Genomic DNA, 26057 nt, shown 5'->3' on the forward strand with positions numbered 1-26057 from the left:
TCTCATTTAGCCGAAGTGGTTGATACCATTTGTATAAAATGTGATTTAATATGTCTTTTGTTCTTATTATATTCGATTCTAACTTTATTTTTCTCTGTATGATGACATTTTTTATTTCCACTCTCTGTTATCTTCGATTTGTTTTACAAGTTATCGGAATTTCTTAATACTCATACAATATTACAATCGCCTTGGCCTATTTATTGGTAGGCCTGCCTCCGTTGAAAGGCAGACCTGTCGCTAATGTTGGGAGAATTCCTCTTCTGATAAAATGAAGTCATATGTCGTTGTCGACACCACGGACATAGATCTAGAACACATTGAATAGTTGAAATGACACAAGAAGAATACACATCTCATGTTGTTTGAATGAATATATATATATATAAAGGTAAGTAATTATTGGTTTCCTTCGTCATTTGTGTTACTATTTATAGACAGATACAATCTTATATATCTAAGTATATCGACACAATGTATCATATGCACTACAAATTATATGTTGTTCATCCATAGGTAAAGATTTGAATTTCCTGTCGCAATTGCACTGTGTTTAATATCTATATGTGTTCAATTCACATCCATGTATATTTGTGTTGCTAAGTTATATATACATATATATATGTACATATGTACATATGTATATATAACTTAGCATGTACATGTATACATATGTAACAGGAGAGGAGAAAATGTAGCGGCCAGACCGGGGTTCGAACCGGGACCTCAGAACACTAGCCGGATGCTCTACCAATTGAGCTACCTGGTCACCGATGATCGACCCAGTCCAGTCCCGCTACACACCTCCCTCCTTTTTTCCAAGTCTTCGCACTCGAAGACACACGAAACCCTTATACCACCACCGTGGGTATTTTACTTGGGCGCCAATTTTGTAACAGGAGAGGAGAAAATGTAGTGACCAGACCGGGGTTCGAACACGGGACCTCCGAACACTAGCCGGATGCTCTACCAATTGAGCTATACTACCTGGTCACCGATGATCGACCCAGTCCAGTCATATAGTACACATACAGTACACATATATATGTAATAGAATACGGTATGTGATACATAGCGATCCTGATATTCATTTCATCTAATAGATGATTTGTCACCATCATGTCGGGGTATACAAAGAAATGTCTACCATCACTGCACTTTTGAAACACTTCTTTCAAGAATATGGATGTGGCACAGTGGTATAAGATGCTGGTATTTCTGGCTAGGTGATTATCATTAGATGCCATAGATCTGAGTCCAAGGCCCAGTCAGGGTAGGATTCATAAAATTGTCTTTCTTCGTCATTTGTGTTTCTGAGTTATATCTCTAATTATTAGGCCTAGCACAATATGTATCATATGCAGTATGACGAATCACCAAAACGAACCGAATCGGACCGAAACAGAACCGAAAAGGAACTGAAACGGATCGATTAAAAACGAAGAAACATAACATATATGTTTATTATGAATAGTAAGTGACGAGACATGTATAAAGTTACATCAGATATCATATACCGACTAATATAATATAGACCTCTGGTTACATATACGCATGGTATGTTCCACCGAATCGGACCGAAATAGAACTGATGCAGTCTGTTTCTGTGATTCATCGCACCCTATCATAAGCACTATGTGTTAATTTGTTGATATGAAGGAAAAAGATTTGAATTTCCTGTCGTAGTTGAAGTTTAAATTGTATTGTGTTGATCTATACGTACAGCCCATGTATTCCTCAGGACTCATCAGCATCACAGAAAAGCTAGAGAAGGGGGGGGGGGGGGGGTTAGTCATTTAGAGCACTGGCCAGGTAACCTCGGGTAAAGATCCGAGATATATGGTTCGTGTTTGTCTAGAAGCATGAGAACTGGGCCAGTCTCTGCTGTCCTGGGAAGCTGAGAAAGGACCTTTTTTTTTTCTGTTGTGGCCTGACACTTTACATCTGTACCCTTATTGCTCTGGATGGCATGCAGCGGGACTCCCACTTGTTGTTGAATGAGGTAGTCACCAACTACTACAAGGAGACCCCGCCTCAAAATGACCCCAGATATTTACAAGGAGACAAACCCAGCAAACAAACAAAAAACATTATGAGGCAATAAACGAAGCAAACAAATAAATAAACAAAGGGCCATAACTCCATATATCGAAGGTTGATTGATGATTGTAACTATTTTTTTTTTAATACTAATTATTAAATAAACAACTTTGTTTTTAAACAATTTTTTGTTTTGAAAATTCTTGGTTTTTACACCCTCCAAAAAGCGTTAATTTCAGATGTGGTATAATCAATAAAAATCTTTAAAACAAGCATTGTCAGCTTAAAGTTTGAAAACATTTCTGACATTGGATGTCTGGAATTGAATGTGATTTCTAACATTATCAAGCTACCTTAGGTTATGCTGATTCGACCTTCAATAACACTCTTTGTTTCTGCTGTGATAATTCATTCCTTTTTTTATTCCATATCCAGAGATCTTGGTGATTACAGATATTGATGAAGCATGTCAAATTATTGAACTTGTTGAATAAAATCCATGTGACAAATTCACTACTGTATAAGATTCTTTATTTGTCCCATACATTGATTACAAATTAATTTCCACAAATTTTTTATAGCAAGGATTTATTTTAAAGTGACATTTGACTTGAAATCTGCCATATCATACCGTATTTATTATGTAATAAACCCATGGAGGCAAACTTATACATTGTTTCAAAGTTAGAGGGATCATGAAAAACATTTGATCATGAAGAGTTTTCGAGATATACATACCAGGTATTATAGACAACTTTTTTTCAATGGGAACTGAATATTTAAATTAAGTGAAGCAGGGTTTTCAAGTTATCAGATTTCAACATAACTTGAAATGATTTGAGAAATATCATTCTGTAACAATTTTACTGAACTGCTAGACTGGGGATGTTATTAGTCCCCTGCCGTTTGAAAAACAGGGGGACTTTAGGTTTACCCTGCGTCCATCTGTCCGTCCCTCCGTCCATCCGTCCGTCCGTCTGTCTGTCATGCAACAGTTGTCCGGACAACTCCTTCTAAAGTACTACTCCGATTTTAACGAAACTTGGTGTACATAATCAGTATAAGGTGTAGTTGTGCATCCCACATTTTCTTTCTTCTGAAAAAAACATTTTTCAAAATGGCCGCTGGTTTCTCATTGGTTGAGCCTTGTCCGGACAACTCTTCCTAAAGTACTTCTCTGATTTTAGCGAAACTTGGTATACATGATCAGTATAACATGTAGTTTTTTAAAAATGGGAAATAAATAGGTGCAGTCCTAGCTCAGACAGGGGACTTTGTATTGCTGTTGCAATACTACCCATCCTTGTTTAGCGCGGCACTTATTGCAGGATAAATGCTTGTGTTCCTTGTTTCAGACGTTATCAACAATCCATGATGGAAGCTATCCACAAGAAAGCCCTCCAGAAGACACGAACTCGGCTTGTCCGTGACCTTGACCCCTGTTCAGAACTTCAAGACTTGTTGGTGTCCGAACATATATTTACTCCCATAATGCTCGAGTATATACAGGTAACGTCTTGGTTTGATTAGAAAGACGGGATGACCTACAGTCATCATGCTCCATCTGTTAATTGTCAGGCGCTTTGTGCCGTCCATAAACTTTTCATGTTTCTAACCTTTCTCGAATAAATTCAGCGTAGCCTGTCGACTATAGTCGACAGTGGGGAAGAGAGAGCTTGAAATCATGTTGACTACAGTCGACAGTGGGGAAGAGGGAGCTTGAAATCATGTTGACTACAGTCGACAGTGGGGAAGAGGGAGCTTGAAATCATGTTGACTACAGTCGACAGTGGGGAAGAGGGAGCTTGAAATCATGTTGACTACAGTCGACCGTGGGGAAGAGGGAGCTTGAAATCATGTTGACTACAGTCGACCGTGGGGAAGAGGGAGCTTGAAATCATGTTGACTACAGTCGACTGTGGGGAAGAGGGAGCTTGAAATCATGTTGACTACAGTCGACCGTGGGGAAGAGGGAGCTTGAAATCATGTTGACTACAGTCGACAGTGGGGAAGAGGGAGCTTGAAATCATGTTGACTACAGTCGACAGTGGGGAAGAGGGAGCTTGAAATTATGTTGACTACAGTCGACAGTGGGGAAGAGGGAGCTTGAAATCATGTTGACTATAGTCGACAGTGGGGAAGAGGAAGCTTGAAATCACGTTGACTACAGTCGACCGTGGGGAAGAGGGAGCTTGAAATCATGTTGACTACAGTTGACCGTGGGGAAGAGGGAGCTTGAAATCATGTTGACTACAGTCGACAGTTGGGAAGAGGGAGCTTGAAATTATGTTGACTACAGTCGACAGTGGGAAGAGGGAGCTTGAAATCACGTTGACTGCAGTCGACAGTGGGGAAGAGGGAGCTTGAAATTATGTTGACTACAGTTGACCGTAGGGTAGAGGAAGCTTGAAATCATGTTGACTACAGTTGACAGTGGGGAAGAGGGAGCTTGAAATCATGTTGACTACAGTCGACCGTGGGGAAGAGGAAGCTTGAAATCACGTTGACTACAGTCGACCGTGGGGAAGAGGGAGCTTGAAATCATGTTGACTACAGTCGACAGTGGGGAGGAGGGAGCTTGAAATCATGTTGACTACAGTTGACAGTGGGGAAGAGGGAGCTTGAAATCACGTTGACTACAGTCAACAGTGGGGAAGAGGGAGCTTGAAATCATGTTGACTACAGTCAACAGTGGGGAAGAGGGAGCTTGAAATTATGTTGACTACAGTCGACAGTGGGGAAGAGGGAGCTTGAAATTATGTCGACTACAGTCGACAGTGGGGAAGAGGGAGCTTGAAATCATGTTGACTACAGTCGACAGTGGGGAAGAGGGAGCTTGAAATCATGTTGACTACAGTCGACCATGGGGAAGAGGGAGCTTGAAATCATGTTGACTACAGTCGACAGTGGGGAAGAGGGAGCTTGAAATTATGTTGACTACAGTTGACAGTTGGGAAGAGGGAGCTTGAAATCATGTTGACTACAGTTGACAGTGGGAAGAGGGAGCTTGAAATCACATTGACTACAGTTGACAGTGGGGAAGAGGGAGCTTGAAATCATGTTGACTACAGTTGACAGTAGGGAAGAGGGAGCTTGAAATCATGTTGACTACAGTTGACAGTGGGAAGAGGGAGCTTGAAATCATGTTGACTACAGTCGACCATGGGGAAGAGGGAGCTTGAAATCACATTGACTACAGTTGACAGTGGGGAAGAGGGAGCTTGAAATCATGTTGACTACAGTTGACAGTGGGAAGAGGGAGCTTGAAATCATGTTGACTACAGTCGACCATGGGGAAGAGGGAGCTTGAAATCATGTTGACTACAGTTGACAGTAGGGAAGAGGGAGCTTGAAATTATGTTGACTACAGTTGATGGTAGGGAAGAGGGAGCTTGAAATCATGTTGACTAAAGTCGACAGTGGGGAAGAGGGAGCTTGAAATCATGTTGACTACAGTCGACAGTGGGGTAGAGGGAGCTTGAAATCACATTGACTACAGTTGACAGTGGGGAAGAGGGAGCTTGAAATCACATTGACTACAGTTGACAGTGGGGAAGAGGGAGCTTGAAATCATGTTGACTACAGTCGACAGTGGGGAAGAGAGAGCTTGAGATCATGTTGACTACAGTTGACAGTAGGGAAGAGGGAGCTTGAAATTATGTTGACTACAGTTGATGGTAGGGAAGAGGGAGCTTGAAATCATGTTGACTAAAGTCGACAGTGGGGAAGAGGGAGCTTGAAATCATGTCGACTACAGTCAACAGGGGGAAGAGGGAGCTTGAAATTATGTCACATATATTTGGTAGTGGAGAAGAGGGAGCACATTTTTCTATCGACAGTGGTACGGAATGAGTTATTAGAAACTTAGGGTGAACAATCATCTGTTTATTTATTGAAGGCTTATCTGATTATAACCCATAATCGGTTTTCATAAAATTTGCTGCTGACTTCCCATCACTACCATTGGTGTTGTATGTAAAAAGTTATTGTTTGTTTTTGTTATATTATTACTTTATATCTACATTTCGTTTTCATTGTACCACACTTAAAGCCATTTAGATTTTTTTTGGCAGGTCTGTCGAACATCAGGGTGTAGAATTATTTCCCCGGAGCTCCTGCAAAAAATTATCATCAATTCATTATTGACATTGTTCCACATCCAGTGGAAGAATAATTTGCTGAGTTGTCTCAAATATTGACGTTCTGTTGTAAAATGCGAATATTTCAGGCTGAGAAGACAAGAACAGATAAGGCTCGAAGACTTTTGGACGACTTGGTGAGACGGGGACCAAAAGCCTATACAACATTCCTGAAATGTTTACGGGAATCCGGACATGGAGATTTGGCAAATGCAGTGGAGGACAAAGAGTACGAGTTGAGAGGCCTGCCTGTCCCCTTCAGGCCAGACCATCAGGAAGGGCAGTCAGCGGCAATGATGTCGGCAACCACAACTGTTTATACACGTGAGCATGGCCCAGTTACAAACCCGGTACACACGGAGATTCAACCTCCACAATCTTCATTTATGCAAACCCAAGAATACTCAGCCCAACAATGTCAACCTTCAGAGGAAAGCAATCCATGTGGCAGTATGTTCACGCCATCTGGTGCGAGTATCACTCAACAGGTAGCCAATCCGGTGCATGGAATTAGTCATGTGATTACAGGTCGAGAAACTGGTGGTCAGAGAACTGAGGATGTGATGGAAGTGACTGACGGGGAGGTAGAACAGCCTCCGCCCCAGTTACCAGCTGGTAAGTTGTGTATGTAGAAATGACTGACGGGGAGGTAGAACAGCCTCCGCCCCAGTTACCAGCTGGTAAGTTGTGTATGTAGAAGTGACTGACGGGGAGGTAGAACAGCCTCCGCCCCAGTTACCAGCTGGTAAGTTGTGTATGTAGAAGTGACTGACGGGGAGGTAGAACAGCCTCCGCCCCAGTTACCAGCTGGTAAGTTGTGTATGTAGTATCATAATGATCAGTCTTAACACATTCAGTTTACCCTTAGAATTAGTGTGATGGTGGGGGTTTGGTTTGTTTTTGTTTAATGTCCTATTAACAGTCAGGATCATTTAATAATGTGCCAGGTTTTGGAGATAAGAAAGTCGAGGTTCCTGGAGAAAAAACCCCGGCCTACAGTCAGTACCTGGCAACTGTCCCATGTAGGTTTCAACCTCGCAACCCAGAGGGTTAGTGATAAAGTATCGGGACACCTTAACCATTCTGCCAACCTGGCCCCTGGGGGTTGGGGACTACAGGCTGGCCCCTGGCCCCTAGGGGTTGGGGAATACGGGCTGGCCCCTGGCCCCTGGCCCCTGGCCCCTAGCCCCTAGGGGTTGGGGTATACAGACTGGACCCTGGGGCCTGGGGGTGGGGGAATCTGGGCTAGCCCCTGGGGGGGGGGGGGGGTATACAGGCTTTGGACTCTGGCCCCTTGGGGGGGGGGATACGACTGTATATACCAGACGAACCTCTACAATTTTTTCATCACTGAAACACTGTTGATGATATTGTGTACCTAACGCTAGATGATATTGTGTACCTAACACTATGGATGATATTGTGTACCTAACACTAGATGATATTGTGTACCTAACACTGTGTATGATATTGTGTACCTAACACTAGATGATATTGTGTACCTAACACTAGATGATATTGTGTACCTAACACTAGATGATATTGTGTACCTAACACTGTGTATGATATTGTGTACCTAACACTAGATGATATTGTGTACCTAACACTAGATGATATTGTGTACCTAACACTGTGTATGATATTGTGTACCTAACACTGTGGATGATATTGTGTACCTAACACTAGATGATATTGTGTACCTAACACTGTGGATGATATTGTGTACCTAACACTAGATGATATTGTGTACCTAACACTGTGTATGATATTGTGTACCTAACACTAGATGATATTGTGTACCTAACACTAGATGATATTGTGTACCTAACACTAGATGATATTGTGTACCTAACACTGTGTATGATATTGTGTACCTAACACTAGATGATATTGTGTACCTAACACTGTGGATGATATTGTGTACCTAACACTAGATGATATTGTGTACCTAACACTAGATGATATTATGTACCTAACACTAGATGATATTGTGTACCTAACACTGTGGATGATATTGTGTACCTAACACTAGATGATATTGTGTACCTAACACTGTGGATGATATTGTGTACCTAACACTGTGGATGATATTGTGTACCTAACACTAGATGATATTGTGTACCTAACACTAGATGATATTGTGTACCTAACACCGTGTATGATATTGTGTACCTAACACTAGATGATATTGTGTACCTAACACTGTGTATGATATTGTGTACCTAACACTGTGGATGATATTATGTACCTAACACTAGATGATATTATGTACCTAACACTAGATGATATTATGTACCTAACACTAGATGATATTGTGTACCTAACACTATGGATGATATTGTGTACCTAACACTAGATGATATTGTGTACCTAACACTAGATGATATTGTGTACCTAACACTAGATGATATTGTGTACCTAACACTGTGGATGATATTGTGTACCTAACACTAGATGATATTGTGTACCTAACACTGTGTATGATATTGTGTACCTAACACTGTGTATGATATTATGTACCTAACACTAGATGATATTGTGTACCTAACACTGTGGATGATATTATGTACCTAACACTAGATGATATTGTGTACCTAACACTAGATGATATTGTGTACCTAACACTGTGGATGATATTGTGTACCTAACACTGTGGATGATATTGTGTACCTAACACTAGATGATATTGTGTACCTAACACTGTGTATGATATTGTGTACCTAACACTAGATGATATTGTGTACCTAACACTAGATGATATTGTGTACCTAACACTGTGGATGATATTGTGTACCTAACACTAGATGATATTGTGTACCTAACACTGTGTATGATATTGTGTACCTAACACTGTGTATGATATTATGTACCTAACACTAGATGATATTGTGTACCTAACACTGTGGATGATATTGTGTACCTAACACTGTGTATGATATTGTGTACCTAATACTGTGGATGATAATGTGTACCTGTGCCTGTTTTTGGTTTTCACCTAATACATCTTTATTATATAGGTACCCCCTGGTATGCCCCTTATACAGGATTATAGACACACAATTCTGTCGTACATAGCTGTCGTAGTCATCACATTTATATCTGTTTTTTATAGCCAGTTATTCCCCTTTGGCCTTATGTTTATTTATAGGGATTTTTCCTCACCACTTTTTTCTTCATTAACAATATTATAGGATGGAGTGTATGTGATTGTAACCCCTGGAGTATAGAGGATGGAGTGTACGTGATTATAACCCCCAGAGTATAGAGGATGGAGTGTATGTGATTATAACCCCCAGAGTATAGAGGATGGAGTGTACGTGATTATAACCCCCGGAGTATAGAGGATGGAGTGTACGTGATTATAACCCCCGGAGTATAGAGGATGGAGTGTACGTGATTATAACCCCCGGAGTATAGAGGATGGAGTGTACGTGATTATAACCCCCGGAGTATCGAGGATGAACTCTACTGTACTAAATGATTTACACCTATTTTGATGATATTTTTTTTTATGAAAGTCTGGTATGAAACGTCAATAGTGAAGGTCAAATGTGTCAAATTCTGTGTTTCTCTACTAGTAGATATTTTGTGATGACATTCTGCAGGAAAGTTGTTTATGTTTTTGAATGTAACCATGTGACTAAATGTCAAGGCCATCAAGTCAAAAGTCGAGGTGAAATTTATTTCTCTTTTACTGGTAAATATGGAATCAAAGGTCAATATATAGGGTCAAATGTCAAGGTCACTTAAGGTATTTTTTTTAATAATAGATATAAATATATCTCTACAATGAGGTCGTACAGTGGCCATGGACTGCCAGTTGAAAATGAAAATAACCTTTATTTATCATCGTATACATGGTAACAAGCAACGTAAGCTCTGCAGAGCTTTTATTACGATGCCGCTGAGTGAACAAATATATATTGTTTTGAAAGTAATATTTAGTTAATGTAATATTATGGTTGAATTGATTTGTCGTTAATTGAGATTGAATTCATGATAAATTTGCTTTTATTTGTAGATCCTGTACTGAGTGGTTATCAGAGTGTTCCTGTAGATAGGGTACGTAAAACATTTAACTTTATAGGTCAACTGACCTGTAGATAGGGTACGTAAAACATTTAACTTTAGGTCAACTGAGGGTCAGGATAACTTATAGCCAATGTGCATTGTGTTTCGTCCTCCTACATCAGACATGGTGATAGCTATAGGGCCAGAGGAAACTCGGGCTACACCAGACATGGTGACAGGGCCAGAGGAAACTCGGGCTACACCAGACATGGTGACAGGGCCAGAGGAAACTCTGGCTACACCAGACATGGTGACAGGGCCAGAGAAAACTCAGGCTTCACCAGACATGGTGACAGGGCCAGAGAAAACTCAACCTACACCAGACATGGTGACAGGGCCAGAGGAAACTCGGGCTTAACCAGACATGGTGACAGGGCCAGAGGAAACTCGGGCTACACCAGACATGGTGACAGGGCCAGAGGAAACTCTGGCTACACCAGACATGGTGACAGGGCCAGAGAAAACTTGGGCTACACCAGACATTGTGACAGGGCCAGAGGAAACTCGGGCTACACCAGAAATGGTGACAGGGCCAGAGGAAACTCGGGCTACACCAGACATAGTGACGGGCAGCCAGAGAAAACTCTAGCTACACCAGATATAGTGACGGGCAGCCAGAGAAAACTCGGGCTACACCAGACATGGTGACAGGGCCAGAGAAAACTCGGGCTACACCAGACATGGTGACAGGGCCAGAGGAGACTCTGGCTATACCAGACATGGTGACAGGGCCAGAGAACAATCGGGCTTCACCAGATATGGTGACAGGGCCAGAGAAAACTCGGGCTACACCAGACATGGTGACAGGGCCAGAGAACACTCGGGCTTCACCAGATATGGTGACAGGGCCAGAGAAAACTCGGGCTACACCAGACATGGTGACAGGGCTAGAGAAAACTCGGGCTACACCAGACATAGTGTCAGGGCCAGAGAAAACTTGGGCTATGTCTATTTGTAGCTGAAGACATTCAATAACTTGTTTGAATTGATATAAAAAATATAATAAATGAATACAACTGTAACAGCAGGATTTAAATGTTATTAACGCCTCCCTCAGTACTTTCAGTACTTTGATAATGTTATTATTTAGCGATACAAGATGGAATCAAACCCCAGGGGCCTTTGTTTCATCATCAACAACAAGAATTATACACAAATGTCGAATCGTTCAGGGACTGATGTGAATCGTGATCAACTCATGGACCTGTTTCAACATCTCAATTTTGGAGTTGATATCCGGAATGATCTGTCTGGAATGGTGAGTATCGATAACAAAAATTGAAATCCTATTTTCATCTTACTAGCCCAATGGCGACTTCTCTCACTGGTCCAAATATCTTTCAATGACTTCTCTCACAAACCCAAATGTCTTTCAATGACGTCTTCTCTCATCAGCCAAAATGTCTTTCAATGACGACTTCTCTCACCGGCCCAAATATCTTTCAATGACTTCTCTCACAAACCCAAATGTCTTTCAAGGACAACTTCTCTCACCGGCCCAAATGTCTTTCAATGACGACTTCTCTCATCAGCCAAAATGTCTTTCAGGGACAATTTAACTTCTTATCGGCCCAAATGTCTTTCAAGGACGACTTCTCTCACCGGCCGCAATGTCTTTCAATGGCGATTTCTCTCACCAGCCAAAATGTCTTTCAGGGACAATTTAACTTCTCTCACCGGCCCAAATGTCTTTCAGGGACAATTTAACTTCTCTCACCGGCCCAAATGTCTTTCAAGGACAACTTCTCTCACCAGCCCAAATGTCTTTCAATGATGACTTCTCTCACCGGCCCAAATGTCTTTCAATGGCGACTTCTCTCACCGGCCCAAATGTCTTTCAATGATGACTTCTCTCACCGGCCCAAATGTCTTTCAATGGCGACTTCTCTCACCGGCCCAAATGTCTTTCAATGGCGACTTCTCTCACCGGCCCAAATGTCTTTCAAGGACAACTTCTCTCACCAGCCCAAATGTCTTTCAATGATGACTTCTCTCACCGGCCCAAATGTCTTTCAGGGACAATTTAACTTCTCTCACCGGCCCAAATGTCTTTCAGGGACAATTTAACTTCTCTCACCGGCCCAAATGTCTTTCAAGGACAACTTCTCTCACCAGCCCAAATGTCTTTCAATGATGACTTCTCTCACCAGCCCAAATGTCTTTCAATGATGACTTCTCTCACCGGCCCAAATGTCTTTCAATGGCGACTTCTCTCACCGGCCCAAATGTCTTTCAATGACAACTTCTCTCACCAGCCCAAATGTCTTTCAATGATGACTTCTCTCACCGGCCCAAATGTCTTTCAATGGCGACTTCTCTCACCGGCCCAAATGTCTTTCAATGACAACTTCTCTCACCAGCCCAAATGTCTTTCAATGATGACTTCTCTCACCGGCCCAAATGTCTTTCAATGGCGACTTCTCTCACCGGCCCAAATGTCTTTCAATGATGACTTCTCTCACCGGCCCAAATGTCTTTCAGGGACAATTTAACTTCTCTCACCGGCCCAAATGTCTTTCAGGGACAATTTAACTTCTCTCACCGGCCCAAATGTCTTTCAAGGACAACTTCTCTCACCAGCCCAAATGTCTTTCAATGATGACTTCTCTCACCAGCCCAAATGTCTTTCAATGATGACTTCTCTCACCGGCCCAAATGTCTTTCAATGGCGACTTCTCTCACCGGCCCAAATGTCTTTCAATGACAACTTCTCTCACCAGCCCAAATGTCTTTCAATGACGACTTCTCTCACCGGCCCAAATGTCTTTCAATGGCGATTTCTCTCACTGGCCCAAATGTCTTTCAATGGCGACTTCTCTCACCAGCCCAAATGTCTTTCAATGATGACTTCTCTCACCGGCCCAAATGTCTTTCAAGGACGACTTCTCTCACCAGCCCAAATGTCTTTCAAGGACGACTTCTCTCACCAGCCCAAATGTCTTTCAAGGACAACTTCTCTCACCAGCCCAAATGTCTTTCAATGATGACTTCTCTCACCGGCCCAAATGTCTTTCAAGGACAACTTCTCTCACCGGCCCAAATGTCTTTCAAGGACAACTTCTCTCACCGGCCCAAATGTCTTTCAAGGACAACTTCTCTCACCGGCCCAAATATCTTTCAATGACTTCTCTCACCGGCCCAAATGTCTTTCAATGACTTCTCTTACCGGCCCAAATGTCTTTCAATGACGACTTCTCTTAATGACCCGAATATCTTTAAATGACGACTTCTCACACCAGCCCGAATGTCTTTAAATGACTACTTCTCACACCAGTCCGAATGTCTTTAAATGACGACTTCTCACACCAGTCCGAATATCTTTAAATGACGACTTCACACACCGGCTCAAATGTCTTTAAATGATCTTTTCATCTTTTAAGCTATCATTGATAATGTATTGTTTTTAGAAATCTTCAAAAAAAATTTAATCTTTTTTAAAACTATGATTATTCCTCTGAATCAGTTCTTGATGAAATCATTTTTTTAAGTCCATGAAACTTAAGTCATGTGTTGTAAAGATATTAGATAGTGTAAAAAAAAGTGACAACAATTTCACCTTTAACAATGACCTAGTATAACAAAGCCATGGGCTTGTAATTGTTTTATTGACTTATAAGTGATTGTTGTGGTTGTTTGGTTTTAGGAATAATTTTGTGATAAGTGAGTTTTATGCTTTAACAAAGATTAACATTTTTGTACAATGTAATATTCTTTTTAACAATATAATATAATGTTTAATTTTGTTTCAGGAAATGAAAAGACAGCTGGCAGAATTAACTCAATATGATGGTTTGACCAGAGTTGACTCCCTTGTGATATGTCTCCTGTGTCACGGAGATAATGAAAATATGTACGGAACAGACGGTGTGGCAGTAAATCTCCTCACTGATGTCTTCAAGATATTTGGTCCACAAACATGTCCAGCCCTGATAGGAAAACCAAAATTATTTGTATTGAATTCCTGTAGAGGTGGTAAGTACAAACGAATGTATATAAAGAATCAAATCTGATTGAAATCAAATCATGATCTAACTCGTTAATTTCACTCTGCTGAATCAAAAGTGTAGTTTACGGAACAGGAGAGTAGATCAAAATTTTGTATAAATATCGGGCCAAATAGAAAACATAATGTAAACATGAAAATAATTAGGCGGCATCATTTCGATCATAAAAATTCCCTCCACACATATTATTTTGATATCATTTTGCGTAATCTCGAACTACAAATAGAAATAGAAACAGTACGTAACATTGTGTAAAATTACCCCACATGTATAGTTAATATATCAAAATCGTGAAAATTAAACCCCCCCTCAAAATAACCATGTTTGCAGTAACATGTTCTTTAAAAACCTCCTTGTCTGTACCACTGTCCTTTTATCTTTGACCAAAATACATATTGGATATCGAGGTGGTGTCCTGGATTTGACCTAGATTTATATATTGGATTTCTAGCTGGTTTCCTGGATTTGACCTAGATTTATATTTTGGATATCTAGGTGGTGTCCTGTATTTGACCTAGATTTGTATATCAGATGTCTAACGGGTGACCTTGATTTGACCTAGATTTGTGTAACGGATATTTAGCTGGTGACCTGGATTTGACCTATATTAGTATATTTGATGTCTATCTGGTGACCTAGATTTGAATATCGGATGTCTATCTGGTGACCTAGATTTGAATATCGGATGTCTATCTGGTGACCTAGATTTGTATATCAGATGTCTATCTTGTGACCTATATTAGTATATTTGATGTCTATCTGGTGACCTAGATTTGAATATCGGATGTCTATCTGGTGACCTAGATTTGAATATCGGATGTCTATCTGGTGACCTAGATTTGTATATCAGATGTCTATCTTGTGACCTAGATTTGTATATCGGATGTCTATCTGGTGACCTAGATTTGTATATCAGATGTCTATCTGGTGACCTAGATTTGTATATCAGATGTCTAACGGGTGACCTTGATTTGACCTAGATTTGTGTAACGGATATTTAGCTGGTGACCTGGATTTGACCTATATTAGTATATTGGATGTCTAGCTTGTGACCTAGATTTGTGTATTGGATGTCTATCTGATGACCTGGATTTGACCTAGATTTGTATATCGAATGTCTATCTGGTGACCTAGATTTATATATCGGATGTCTATCTTGTGACCTAGATTTGTATATCGGATGTCTATCTGGTGACCTAGATTTGTATATTGGATATCTAGCTGGTTACCTAGATTTGTATATCGTATGTCTAGCTGGTGACCTAGATTTGTATATCAGATGTCTATCTTGTGACCTAGATTTGACCTAGATTTGTATATCAGATGTCTATCTGGTGACCTAGATTTGTATATCAGATGTCTATCTGGTGACCTAGATTTGTATATCAGATGCCATGGAATGGAGAGGCATGTAGTGTTACCCGTGTCTGTCCCCTCGCATCCCGTCCCCTCGCATCCCGTCCCTTCCCGTCCCTTCCCGTCCCTTTCCATCCCGTCCCTTCCCGTCCCTTCCCGTCCCTTCCCGTCCTTCCCGTCCCTTCCCGTCCCTTCCCGTCCCTTCCCGTCCCGTCCCGTCCCGTCCCGTCCCGTCCCGTCCCTTCCCTTCCCGTCCCGTCCTGTCCTATCTCAATGCAATGTAACTAGCTTATCTCAGGAACTATTGATGTAATCATCACCAAACTGTCTAGGGGTGTCAAGTGGCAGCGAGGGCATTTATGTCTTACAAACATTTTCTTTTCTTTTTTAAAGCGTCTCCATGCAAATCTATATTTCATGTCTCCGTTGTGTTGTGAGTCTGTTTTTATTTCCACAGAGGCCCGTGATGTTGGCAATCTCAATTACACTACAATTACCAACCCCACTGGGGACAATCCACAAACTGATATTACCCATCGCCTTCCACGCAATGCGACAGATGTTCGGCCTATGACACATTTGAGCCTACCTGAAAGAAATCCGTCGTATAAGGATCTCTACATTGCATACTCAACTTTCCCAGGTTTTATGAATATTTATCATAATCATCCAAGGAAACCAATTCGATTAAAATACACATCATCATTTCACACTACAATAATGTGATCGTTCATGGGTATCGACATTTCAGCTGTATAGTCCAATAGCTAGCTTTTTGTGGCCGTGTGGTCGAGTGTTGTGTCTATGTACTGAAGTTAAGCAACATGGAGCGAGGTCAGTTCTTGGACGGGTGACTGCTCTGTTGTACCCTGGTGCATGTTACATTTGGTGGCAGCGGTGGGATATGATCTGGTGGTGGCGGTACAGGGGTCATGTTCAGATGACCTTTCAACCAACCAATTATAACTCGACTAGCAAAACTTTCGTTTGCCCGAGTCTGTTCCCATCCAACGTTGTTGGTAGTTATTAATTACGTGTAATTTCCGATTATCCAGAATTTCAACCCTGACTAAGGTAGTCCAACCCTTTACCATCATGGCCAAAATCATGTCTGGCAGGTTTTTGTTGTGAATTGTGTATACAATGATATGGTTCCCTTCTAACTTCAAACTGATGGTACATATTTAGAGTGGCGGACCGTGGGTCGCGGGTTTGATCCCTGGTGGAGGCAAACTACTCCTTTTCTGTTACCCATGTATTTATTGGGCACCTCAACAGATTTGATTCATTAATGTACCTTATAGTACCTCAATAATTCACAATGGTCTAAGCTGTCATCCTGTGACTTGACTAAAGGGAAAGTCACAATGGTCTAAGCTGTGACCCCATGACTTGGCTAAAGGGAAATTCACAATAGTCTAAGCTGTGACCCCATGACTTGGCTAAAGTGAAATTCATAATGGTCTAATCTGTCATCCTATGACTTGGCTAGAGTAAAATTCACACCAGACTAAGCATTAGTATGGCTACCTATTTTGCAATAATATTTCACAAAGAATGCCATCAATTAATAATGAATTTAATATTTTTACAAACATTTTTGTATCTTAGAGATTAAACATTTTGGGGCTTATATGGTAGGTTACCATTGTTTTTATATTTTTGTGGTTTAATGTAGATAATGGAAGAGTCCAGAAGGGTCCATTTTACACCTGCATGTTATGTAACTGTCTTCGCGTTTACTTATCAAGACGTTTTTCTTTGTATTTTTTTCAGGACACGTTTCCTACCGAGATACTCAGGATGGCAGTTGGTTTATTCAAAAACTTGTAGAAGTGTTCAAGGAAGAAGCAGCAATTAATGAAATCGACATCATGATGAGAGAGGTTTGTGTTTTAGCCATTTTAATCTTGCAGAATCTTGAAGATTTAAAGAAAACAAAAACAAGAGGCCCAACGGGCCTTAACGGTCACCTGAGATTTGAAATATTTCAGTTAATTTAATTGACCTATTTTGGCTCCACCCATCAGTCCTTGGGGTCAGTCAGGGCCACCATGTGCATATCATTAAGCTGTCATCCAATGCTGATAATTTTAAGAAAGTCAGAATGAATTCCAATAGAAATAAAACAAATGATTGTCAAAAATGTGATTTCTCTATATAAGCTATAACAAAGTTTGCCCTCTCCCAAGGGGCAAACGTGAGATCCCAGGGTAATAAAATTCACAATTTGATTAAAACACCATGAAACCCTTCCTTCTATGAAAAGTATTTAATTCTATCTTATATAGGTATTAACCCTTTTTAGCCCCGCCCCTCAGCCCCTGGGGGTCAGTCAGGGCCAACATGTGCATTTCATCAAACTGTTATCCAACGCTGATAATGTGCACCAGGTTAGAATGAGTTCCAATACAAATCCAAATTAAAGCCATAAATGTGATTTCCCTATATAAACTTTACTAAAGTTTACCCCCTTCCCAGGGGCAAACATAAGACCCCAGGGTCATGAAATTCACAATTTTGGTAAAGCACCGTAAGACCCTTCCATCTATGGAGCGTTTTTGATTCTACCAAATATGAGAGTAGAGAAGAAGATTTTTGAAATTTCAGTCAATTTGACCCTTTTTAGCCCCGCCCATCAGCCCCTGGGGGTCAGTCAGGGCCAACATATGCATACCATCAAACTGTTATCCAATGCTGATAATGTTAACCAGGTTAGAATGAATTCCAATACAAATCCAACAAATAATAGTCAAAAATGTGATTTCCCTATATAAACTATAGTAAAGTTTACCCCTTCCCCAGGGGCAAACGTGAGACCCTAGGGTCATGCAATTCACAATTTTGGTAAAGCACCACAAGACCCTTCCATCTATGAAGAGTGCTTGACTCCACCATATCTGAGAGTAGAGAAGACGATTTTTGAAGTTTTAGTCAATTTGACCCTTTTTGGCCCCACCACTCAGGCCCCTGGGGGTGTGGACCATATAATTCACAATTTTGGTTGACCTTCGGCCATAGTAACTTTCAGCCAAATTTCATTAAATTTGGTTTAGGGGTTTTGGAGAAGAAGTCGAAAATGTAAATTGTTTACGGACGCACGATGACGGACAAAAGGCGATTAGAATATGTCACTTGAGACTTCGTCTCAGGTGACCTAAAAAACTTGCTGCCATTCTATAGAGACAATATGTATTAAGTGAATTCTTGTATCTAAGAGAACACTAAAAGACCACCTGTGTTAAATGTCACCTGTATAATTAATTAGAACTCTGTCCTTAGAGACCACCCTTGTTAAATGACACCTGTATAATTAGAACTTTGTACTTAGAGACCACCTGTGTTAAATGACACCTGTATAATTAAGACTGCACTTAGAGACCACCTGTGTTAAATGACACCTATAGAATTAATTAGAATTCTGCACTCAGAGACCACCTGTGTTAAATGACACCTGTATTATTAATTAGAACTCTGTACTTAGAGACCACCTGTGTTAAATGACACCTGTATAATTAAAACTCTGTACTTAGAGACCACCTGTGTTAAATGACACCTGTATAATTAAGACTTTGTACTAAGAGACCACCTGTGTTAAATGACACCTGTAGAATTAATTAGAATTCTGCACTCAGAGACCACCTGTGTTAAATGACACCTGTAGAATTAATTAGAACTCTGTACTTAGAGACCACCTGTGTTAAATGACACCTGTATAATTAGAACTGTACTTAGATACCACCTGTGTTAAATGACACCTGTATAATTAAAACTCTGTACTTAGAGACCACCTGTGTTAAATGACACCTGTATAATTAAGACTCTGTACTAAGAGACCACCTGTGTTAAGTGACACCTGTATAATTAATTAGAACTCTGTACTTAGAGACCACCTGTGTTAAATGACACCTGTAGAATTAATAAGAACTCTGTACTTAGAGACCACCTGTGTTAAGTGAAACCTGTATAATTAATTAGAACTCTGTATTTAGAGACCACCTGTGTTAAATGACACCTGTATAATTAATTAGAACTCTGTACTTAGAGACCACCTGTGTTAAGTGAAACCTGTATAATTAATTAGAACTCTGTCCTTAGAGACCACCTGTGTTAAATGACACCTGTAGAATTAATTAGAATTCTGCACTCAGAGACCACCTGTGTTAAATGACACCTGTATTATTAATTAGAACTCTGTACTTAGAGACCACCTGTGTTAAATGACACCTGTATAATTAATTAGAACTCTGTCCTTAGAGACCACCTTTGTTAAATGACACCTGTAGAATTAATTAGAACTCTGTACTTAGAGACCACCTGTGTTAAATGACACCTGTAGAATTAATTAGAACTCTGTCCTTAGAGACCACCTTTGTTAAATGACACCTGTATAATCAAGACTGTACTTAGAGACCACCTGTGTTAAATGACACCTGTATAATTAATTAGAACTCTGTCCTTAGAGACCACCTTTGTTAAATGACACCTGTATAATCAAGACTGTACTTAGAGACCACCTGTGTTAAATGACACCTGTATAATTTATTAGAATTCTGTACTTAGAGACCACCTGTGTTAAATGAAACCTGTATAATTAATTAGAACTCTGTATTTAGAGACCACCTGTGTTGAATGACACCTGTATAATTAAGACTGTACTTAGAGACCACCTGTGTTAAATGAAACCTGTATAATTAATTAGAACTCTGTATTTAGAGACCACCTGTGTTAAATGACACCTATAGAATTAATTAGAATTCTGCACTCAGAGACCACCTGTGTTAAATGACACCTGTATTATTAATTTGAACTCTGTACTTAGAGACCACCTGTGTTAAATGACATCTGTATAATTAGAACTCTGTATTTATAGACCACCTGTGTTAAATGACACCTATAGAATTAATTAGAATTCTGCACTCAGAGACCACCTGTGTTAAATGACACCTGTATTATTAATTAGAACTCTGTACTTAGAGACCACCTGTGTTGAATGACACCTGTATAATTAAAACTCTGTACTTAGAGACCACCTGTGTTAAATGACACCTGTATAATTTGAACTCTGTACTTAGAGACCACCTGTGTTAAATGACACCTGTATAATTAATTAGAACTCTGTCCTTAGAGACAACCTTTGTTAAATGACACCTGTATAATCAAGACTGTACTTAGAGACCACCTGTGTTAAATGACACCTTTATAATTAAGACTCTGTACTTAGAGACCACCTATGTTGAATGACACCTGTATAATTTATTAGAACTCTGTACTTAGAGACCACCTGTGTTAAATGACACCTGTTAGGCTGTATAATTAAGACTCTGTACTTAGAGACTACCTGTGTTAAATGACACCTGTATAATTAATTAGAACTCTGTACTTAGAGACCACCTGTGTTAAATGACACCTGTATAATTTATTAGAACTCTGTACTTAGAGACCACCTGTGTTAAATGACACCTGTTAGGCTGTATAATCAAGACTGTACTTAGAGACCACCTGTGTTAAGTGACACCTGTATTATTAATTAGAACTCTGTACTTAGAGACCACCTGTGTTGAATGACACCTGTATAATTAAAACTCTGTACTTAGAGACCACCTGTGTTAAATGACACCTGTATAATTAATTAGAACTCTGTCCTTAGAGACAATATTTGTTAAATGACACCTGTATAATCAAGACTGTACTTAGAGACCACCTGTGTTAAATGACACCTGTATAATTAGAACTCTGTACTTAGCAACCACCTATGTTAAGAGACCCTTTATTGGTATTTCCAAAAGATCTGTCACTACAGTTTGGACTGTGTGAATTAAATTTGGAAATAAGTGTTTAATATAACCTGGGAAAGTCTCGTCATTAACTAACGTATCTTTTGTTTTGTTTGTCAGGTGAACCGACGTGTTTCCATGGAATACGACCCCAACTCCTTAGAGGGTCAGATGCCAGCACCTTCTAATACTCTAACGAGACAGTGGTTCTTCAACCCCTCTACGTAACACTTAGCAGAGACTATGAACATTCATCCCCAGGAAACTCAGAGCAGACGGCAGTTTCCTGACCAGTGTAACTTTGACGATGACCAAAGATTATTCATCCCTTAGAAAATTCAGGGGAGACACAATGATTTTCCGACTTGTGTAGATTTGACCATGAAAGATTATTCGAAGAAGAAAGAATTTTCCAACCAGTGTTACTTTAAACATGACCAAAGATTATTGAATCCCTGGAAAACCCAGAGCAGATACGGTGAATTTTTGACCATTGTAACTTTGAACAGTTATTATGAAAGCAAAGAAATCATACATATTCTAATTCAAATCGACCAATCAAGGTCTGTCTAGGGTGAGAAATTGATCAATCAAGGTCTATCTAGGGTGAGAAATTGATCAAAAAGGTCTATCTAGGGTGACAAATTGATCAAAAAGGTCTATCTAGGGTGACAAATTGATCAAAAAGGTCTATCTAGGGTGACTAATTGATCAAACGAGGTCTATCTAGGGTGACAAATTGATCAAAAAGGTCTATCTAGGGTGAGAAATTGATCAATCAAGGTCTATCTAGGGTGAGAAATTGATCAAAAAGGTCTATCTAGGGTGAGAAATTGATCAAAAAGGTCTATCTAGGGTGACTTATTGATCAAACAAGGTCTATCTAGGGTGACAAATTGATCAAAAAGGTCTATCTAGGGTGAGAAATTGATCAATCAAGGTCTATCTAGGGTGAGAAATTGATCAAAAAGGTCTATCTAGGGTGAGAAATTGATCAAAAAGGTCTATCTAGGGTGAGAAATTGATCAAAAAGGTCTATCTAGGGTGACAAATTGATCAAAAAGGTCTATCTAGGGTGACAAATCGACCAATCAAGGTCTATCTAGGGTGACAAATTGTTCAAAAAGGTCTATCTAGGGTGACAAATTGATCAAAAAGGTCTATCTAGGGTGACAAATTGATCAAAAAGGTCTATCTAGGGTGACAAATTCATCAAAAAGGTCTATCTAGGGTGACAAATTCATCAAAAAGGTCTATCTAGGGTGACAAATTGATCAATCAAGGTCTATCTAGGGTGACAAATTGATCAAAATGGTCTATCCAGGGTGAGAAATTGATCAAAAAGGTCTATCTAGGGTGAGAAATTGATCAAAAAGGTCTATCTAGGGTGAGAAATTGATCAAAAAGGTCTATCTAGGGTGAGAAATTGATCAAAAAGGTCTATCTAGGGTGACAAATTGATCAAAAAGGTCTATCTAGGGTGACAAATTGATCAAAAAGGTCTATCTAGGGTGACTAATTGATCAAACGAGGTCTATCTAGGGTGACAAATTGATCAAAAAGGTCTATCTAGGGTGAGAAATTGATCAATCAAGGTCTATCTAGGGTGAGAAATTGATCAAAAAGGTCTATCTAGGGTGAGAAATTGATCAAAAAGGTCTATCTAGGGTGACTAATTGATCAAACAAGGTCTATCTAGGGTGACAAATTGATCAAAAAGGTCTATCTAGGGTGAGAAATTGATCAATCAAGGTCTATCTAGGGTGAGAAATTGATCAAAAAGGTCTATCTAGGGTGAGAAATTGATCAAAAAGGTCTATCTAGGGTGAGAAATTGATCAAAAAGGTCTATCTAGGGTGACAAATTGATCAAAAAGGTCTATCTAGGGTGACAAATCGACCAATCAAGGTCTATCTAGGGTGACAAATTGTTCAAAAAGGTCTATCTAGGGTGACAAATTGATCAAAAAGGTCTATCTAGGGTGACAAATTGATCAAAAAGGTCTATCTAGGGTGACAAATTGATCAAAAAGGTCTATCTAGGGTGAGAAATTGATCAAAAAGGTCTATCTAGGGTGACAAATTGATCAATCAAGGTCTATCTAGGGTGACAAATTGATCAAAAAGGTCTATCCAGGGTGAGAAATTGATCAAAAAGGTCTATCTAGGGTGAGAAATTGATCAAAAAGGTCTATCTAGGGTGAGAAATTGATCAAAAAGGTCTATCTAGGGTGACAAATTGATCAAAAAGGTCTATCTAGGGTGACAAATTGATCAAAAAGGTCTATCTAGGGTGACAAATTGATCAAAAAGGTCTATCTAGGGTGACAAATTGATCAAAAAGGTCTATCTAGGGTGACAAATTGATCAAAAAGGTCTATCAAGGGTGACAAATTGATCAAAAAGGTCTATCTAGGGTGACAAATCGATCAAACACAGTCTATCGTGGGCGACTCAGATGAGCCAGTTAAGACGTCTTATCATCTCTGAAGATCTGTAAAGCTGTGTTTATTTGTACATAAGGCTGGAATGCAGTTATTTTATTCTATTTCATGTGATTTTATGTCCATCATTTTGTTCTCGCAATTCACAGAGTTGTCTCCCATTTTAGCTATACCGTACAGAGTTGTCTCCCATTTTAATCTATGATCAGGGGCTGAGAAAACTGGTTAACCAGTAGTCATCAACTATGATCAGTGGCTGAGAAAACTGGTTAACCAGTAGTCATAAACTATGATCAGGGGCTGAGAAAACTGGTTAACCAGTAGTCATAAACTATGATCAGGGGCTGAGAAAACTGGTTAACCATAAAGTCATAAACTATGATCAGGGGCTGAGAAAACTGGTTAACCAGTAGTCATAAACTATGATCAGTGGCTGGTTAAACTGGTTAACCAGTAGTCATAAACTATGATCAGGGGCTGAGAAAACTGGTTAACCAGTAGTCATAAACTATGATCAGGGGCTGGTTAAACTGGTTAACCAGTAGTCATCAACTATGATCAGGGGCTGAGAAAACTGGTTAACCAGTAGTCATAAACTATGATCAGGGGCTGAGAAAACTGGTTAACCAGTAGTCATAAACTATGATCAGGGGCTGAGAAAACTGGTTAACCATCAAGTCATAAACTATGATCAGGGGCTGAGAAAACTGGTTAACCAGTAGTCATAAACTATGATCAGTGGCTGGTTAAACTGGTTAACCAGTAGTCATCAACTATGATCAGGGGCTGAGAAAACTGGTTAACCAGTAGTCATCAACTATGATCAGTGGCTGAGAAAACTGGTTAACCAGTAGTCATAAACTATGATCAGTGGCTGGTTAAACTGGTTAACCAGTAGTCATAAACTATGATCAGGGGCTGAGAAAACTGGTTAACCATAAATTCATAAACTATGATCAGGGGCTGAGAAAACTGGTTAACCAGTAGTCATAAACTATGATCAGGGGCTGAGAAAACTGGTTAACCAGTAGTCATAAACTATGATCAGGGGCTGAGAAAACTGGTTAACCAGTAGTCATCAACTATGATCAGGGGCTGAGAAAACTGGTTAACCAGTAGTCATAAACTATGATCAGGGGCTGAGAAAACTGGTTAACCAGTAGTCATAAACTATGATCAGGGGCTGAGAAAACTGGTTAACCAGTAGTCATAAACTATGATCAGGGGCTGAGAAAACTGGTTAACCAGTAGTCATAAACTATGATCAGGGGCTGAGAAAACTGGTTAACCAGTAGTCATCAACTATGATCAGGGGCTGAGAAAACTGGTTAACCATAAAGTCATAAACTATGATCAGGGGCTGAGAAAACTGGTTAACCAGTAGTCATAAACTATGATCAGGGGCTGAGAAAACTGGTTAACCAGTAGTCATCAACTATGATCAGTGGCTGGTTAAACTGGTTAACCAGTAGTCATCAACTATGATCAGTGGCTGAGAAAACTGGTTAACCAGTAGTCATCAACTATGATCAGGGGCTGAGAAAACTGGTTAACCAGTAGTCATAAACTATGATCAGGGGCTGAGAAAACTGGTTAACCAGTAGTCATAAACTATGATCAGGGGCTGAGAAAACTGGTTAACCATCAAGTCATAAACTATGATCAGGGGCTGAGAAAACTGGTTAACCAGTAGTCATCAACTATGATCAGTGGCTGAGAAAACTGGTTAACCAGTAGTCATAAACTATGATCAGTGGCTGGTTAAACTGGTTAACCATAAAGTCATAAACTATGATCAGGGGCTGAGAAAACTGGTTAACCAGTAGTCATAAACTATGATCAGGGGCTGAGAAAACTGGTTAACCAGTAGTCATAAACTATGATCAGGGGCTGAGAAAACTGGTTAACCAGTAGTCATAAACTATGATCAGGGGCTGAGAAAACTGGTTAACCAGTAGTCATAAACTATGATCAGTGGCTGGTTAAACTGGTTAACCATAAAGTCATAAACTATGATCAGGGGCTGAGAAAACTGGTTAACCAGTAGTCATAAACTATGATCAGGGGCTGAGAAAACTGGTTAACCAGTAGTCATAAACTATGATCAGGGGCTGAGAAAACTGGTTAACCATAAAGTCATAAACTATGATCAGTGGCTCAAAAACTGGTTAACCATAAAGTCATCAACTATGATCAGGGGCTGAGAAAACTGGTTAACCATAAAGTC

At 39.9% G+C, this 26057-nt stretch overlaps 1 protein-coding gene across 3 annotated transcripts; it reads left to right on the top strand.

Moving 5' to 3' along the window:
- The first annotated feature begins 193 nt into the window (after window positions 1–193).
- Window positions 194–25738, top strand: LOC117314749 (caspase-3-like). Of its 3 annotated transcripts, XR_004529581.1 has the most exons (10): window positions 195–391; window positions 3396–3549; window positions 6269–6794; window positions 10201–10241; window positions 11341–11508; window positions 14000–14222; window positions 16068–16253; window positions 17387–17496; window positions 21508–22232; window positions 22515–25738. XR_004529581.1 is itself a non-coding variant. In XM_033868843.1 (9 exons), the coding sequence occupies exons 2-9, from the start codon at window positions 3412–3414 to the stop codon at window positions 21613–21615; spliced, it is 1500 nt and encodes a 499-aa protein (XP_033724734.1). In that variant the 5' UTR covers window positions 195–391; window positions 3396–3411; the 3' UTR covers window positions 21616–25738. The 3 variants fall into 3 exon arrangements, 2 of the variants coding, with proteins under 2 accessions (XP_033724736.1, XP_033724734.1); XM_033868843.1 differs by having other exon boundaries at window positions 21508–25738; XM_033868845.1 differs by lacking the exon at window positions 16068–16253 and having other exon boundaries at window positions 194–391; window positions 21508–25738.
- Window positions 25739–26057: the final 319 nt, after the last annotated feature.

This window comes from Pecten maximus, chromosome 16 (genome assembly GCF_902652985.1).
Source record: "Pecten maximus chromosome 16, xPecMax1.1, whole genome shotgun sequence".
Lineage (NCBI taxonomy): Eukaryota > Metazoa > Mollusca > Bivalvia > Pectinida > Pectinidae > Pecten > Pecten maximus.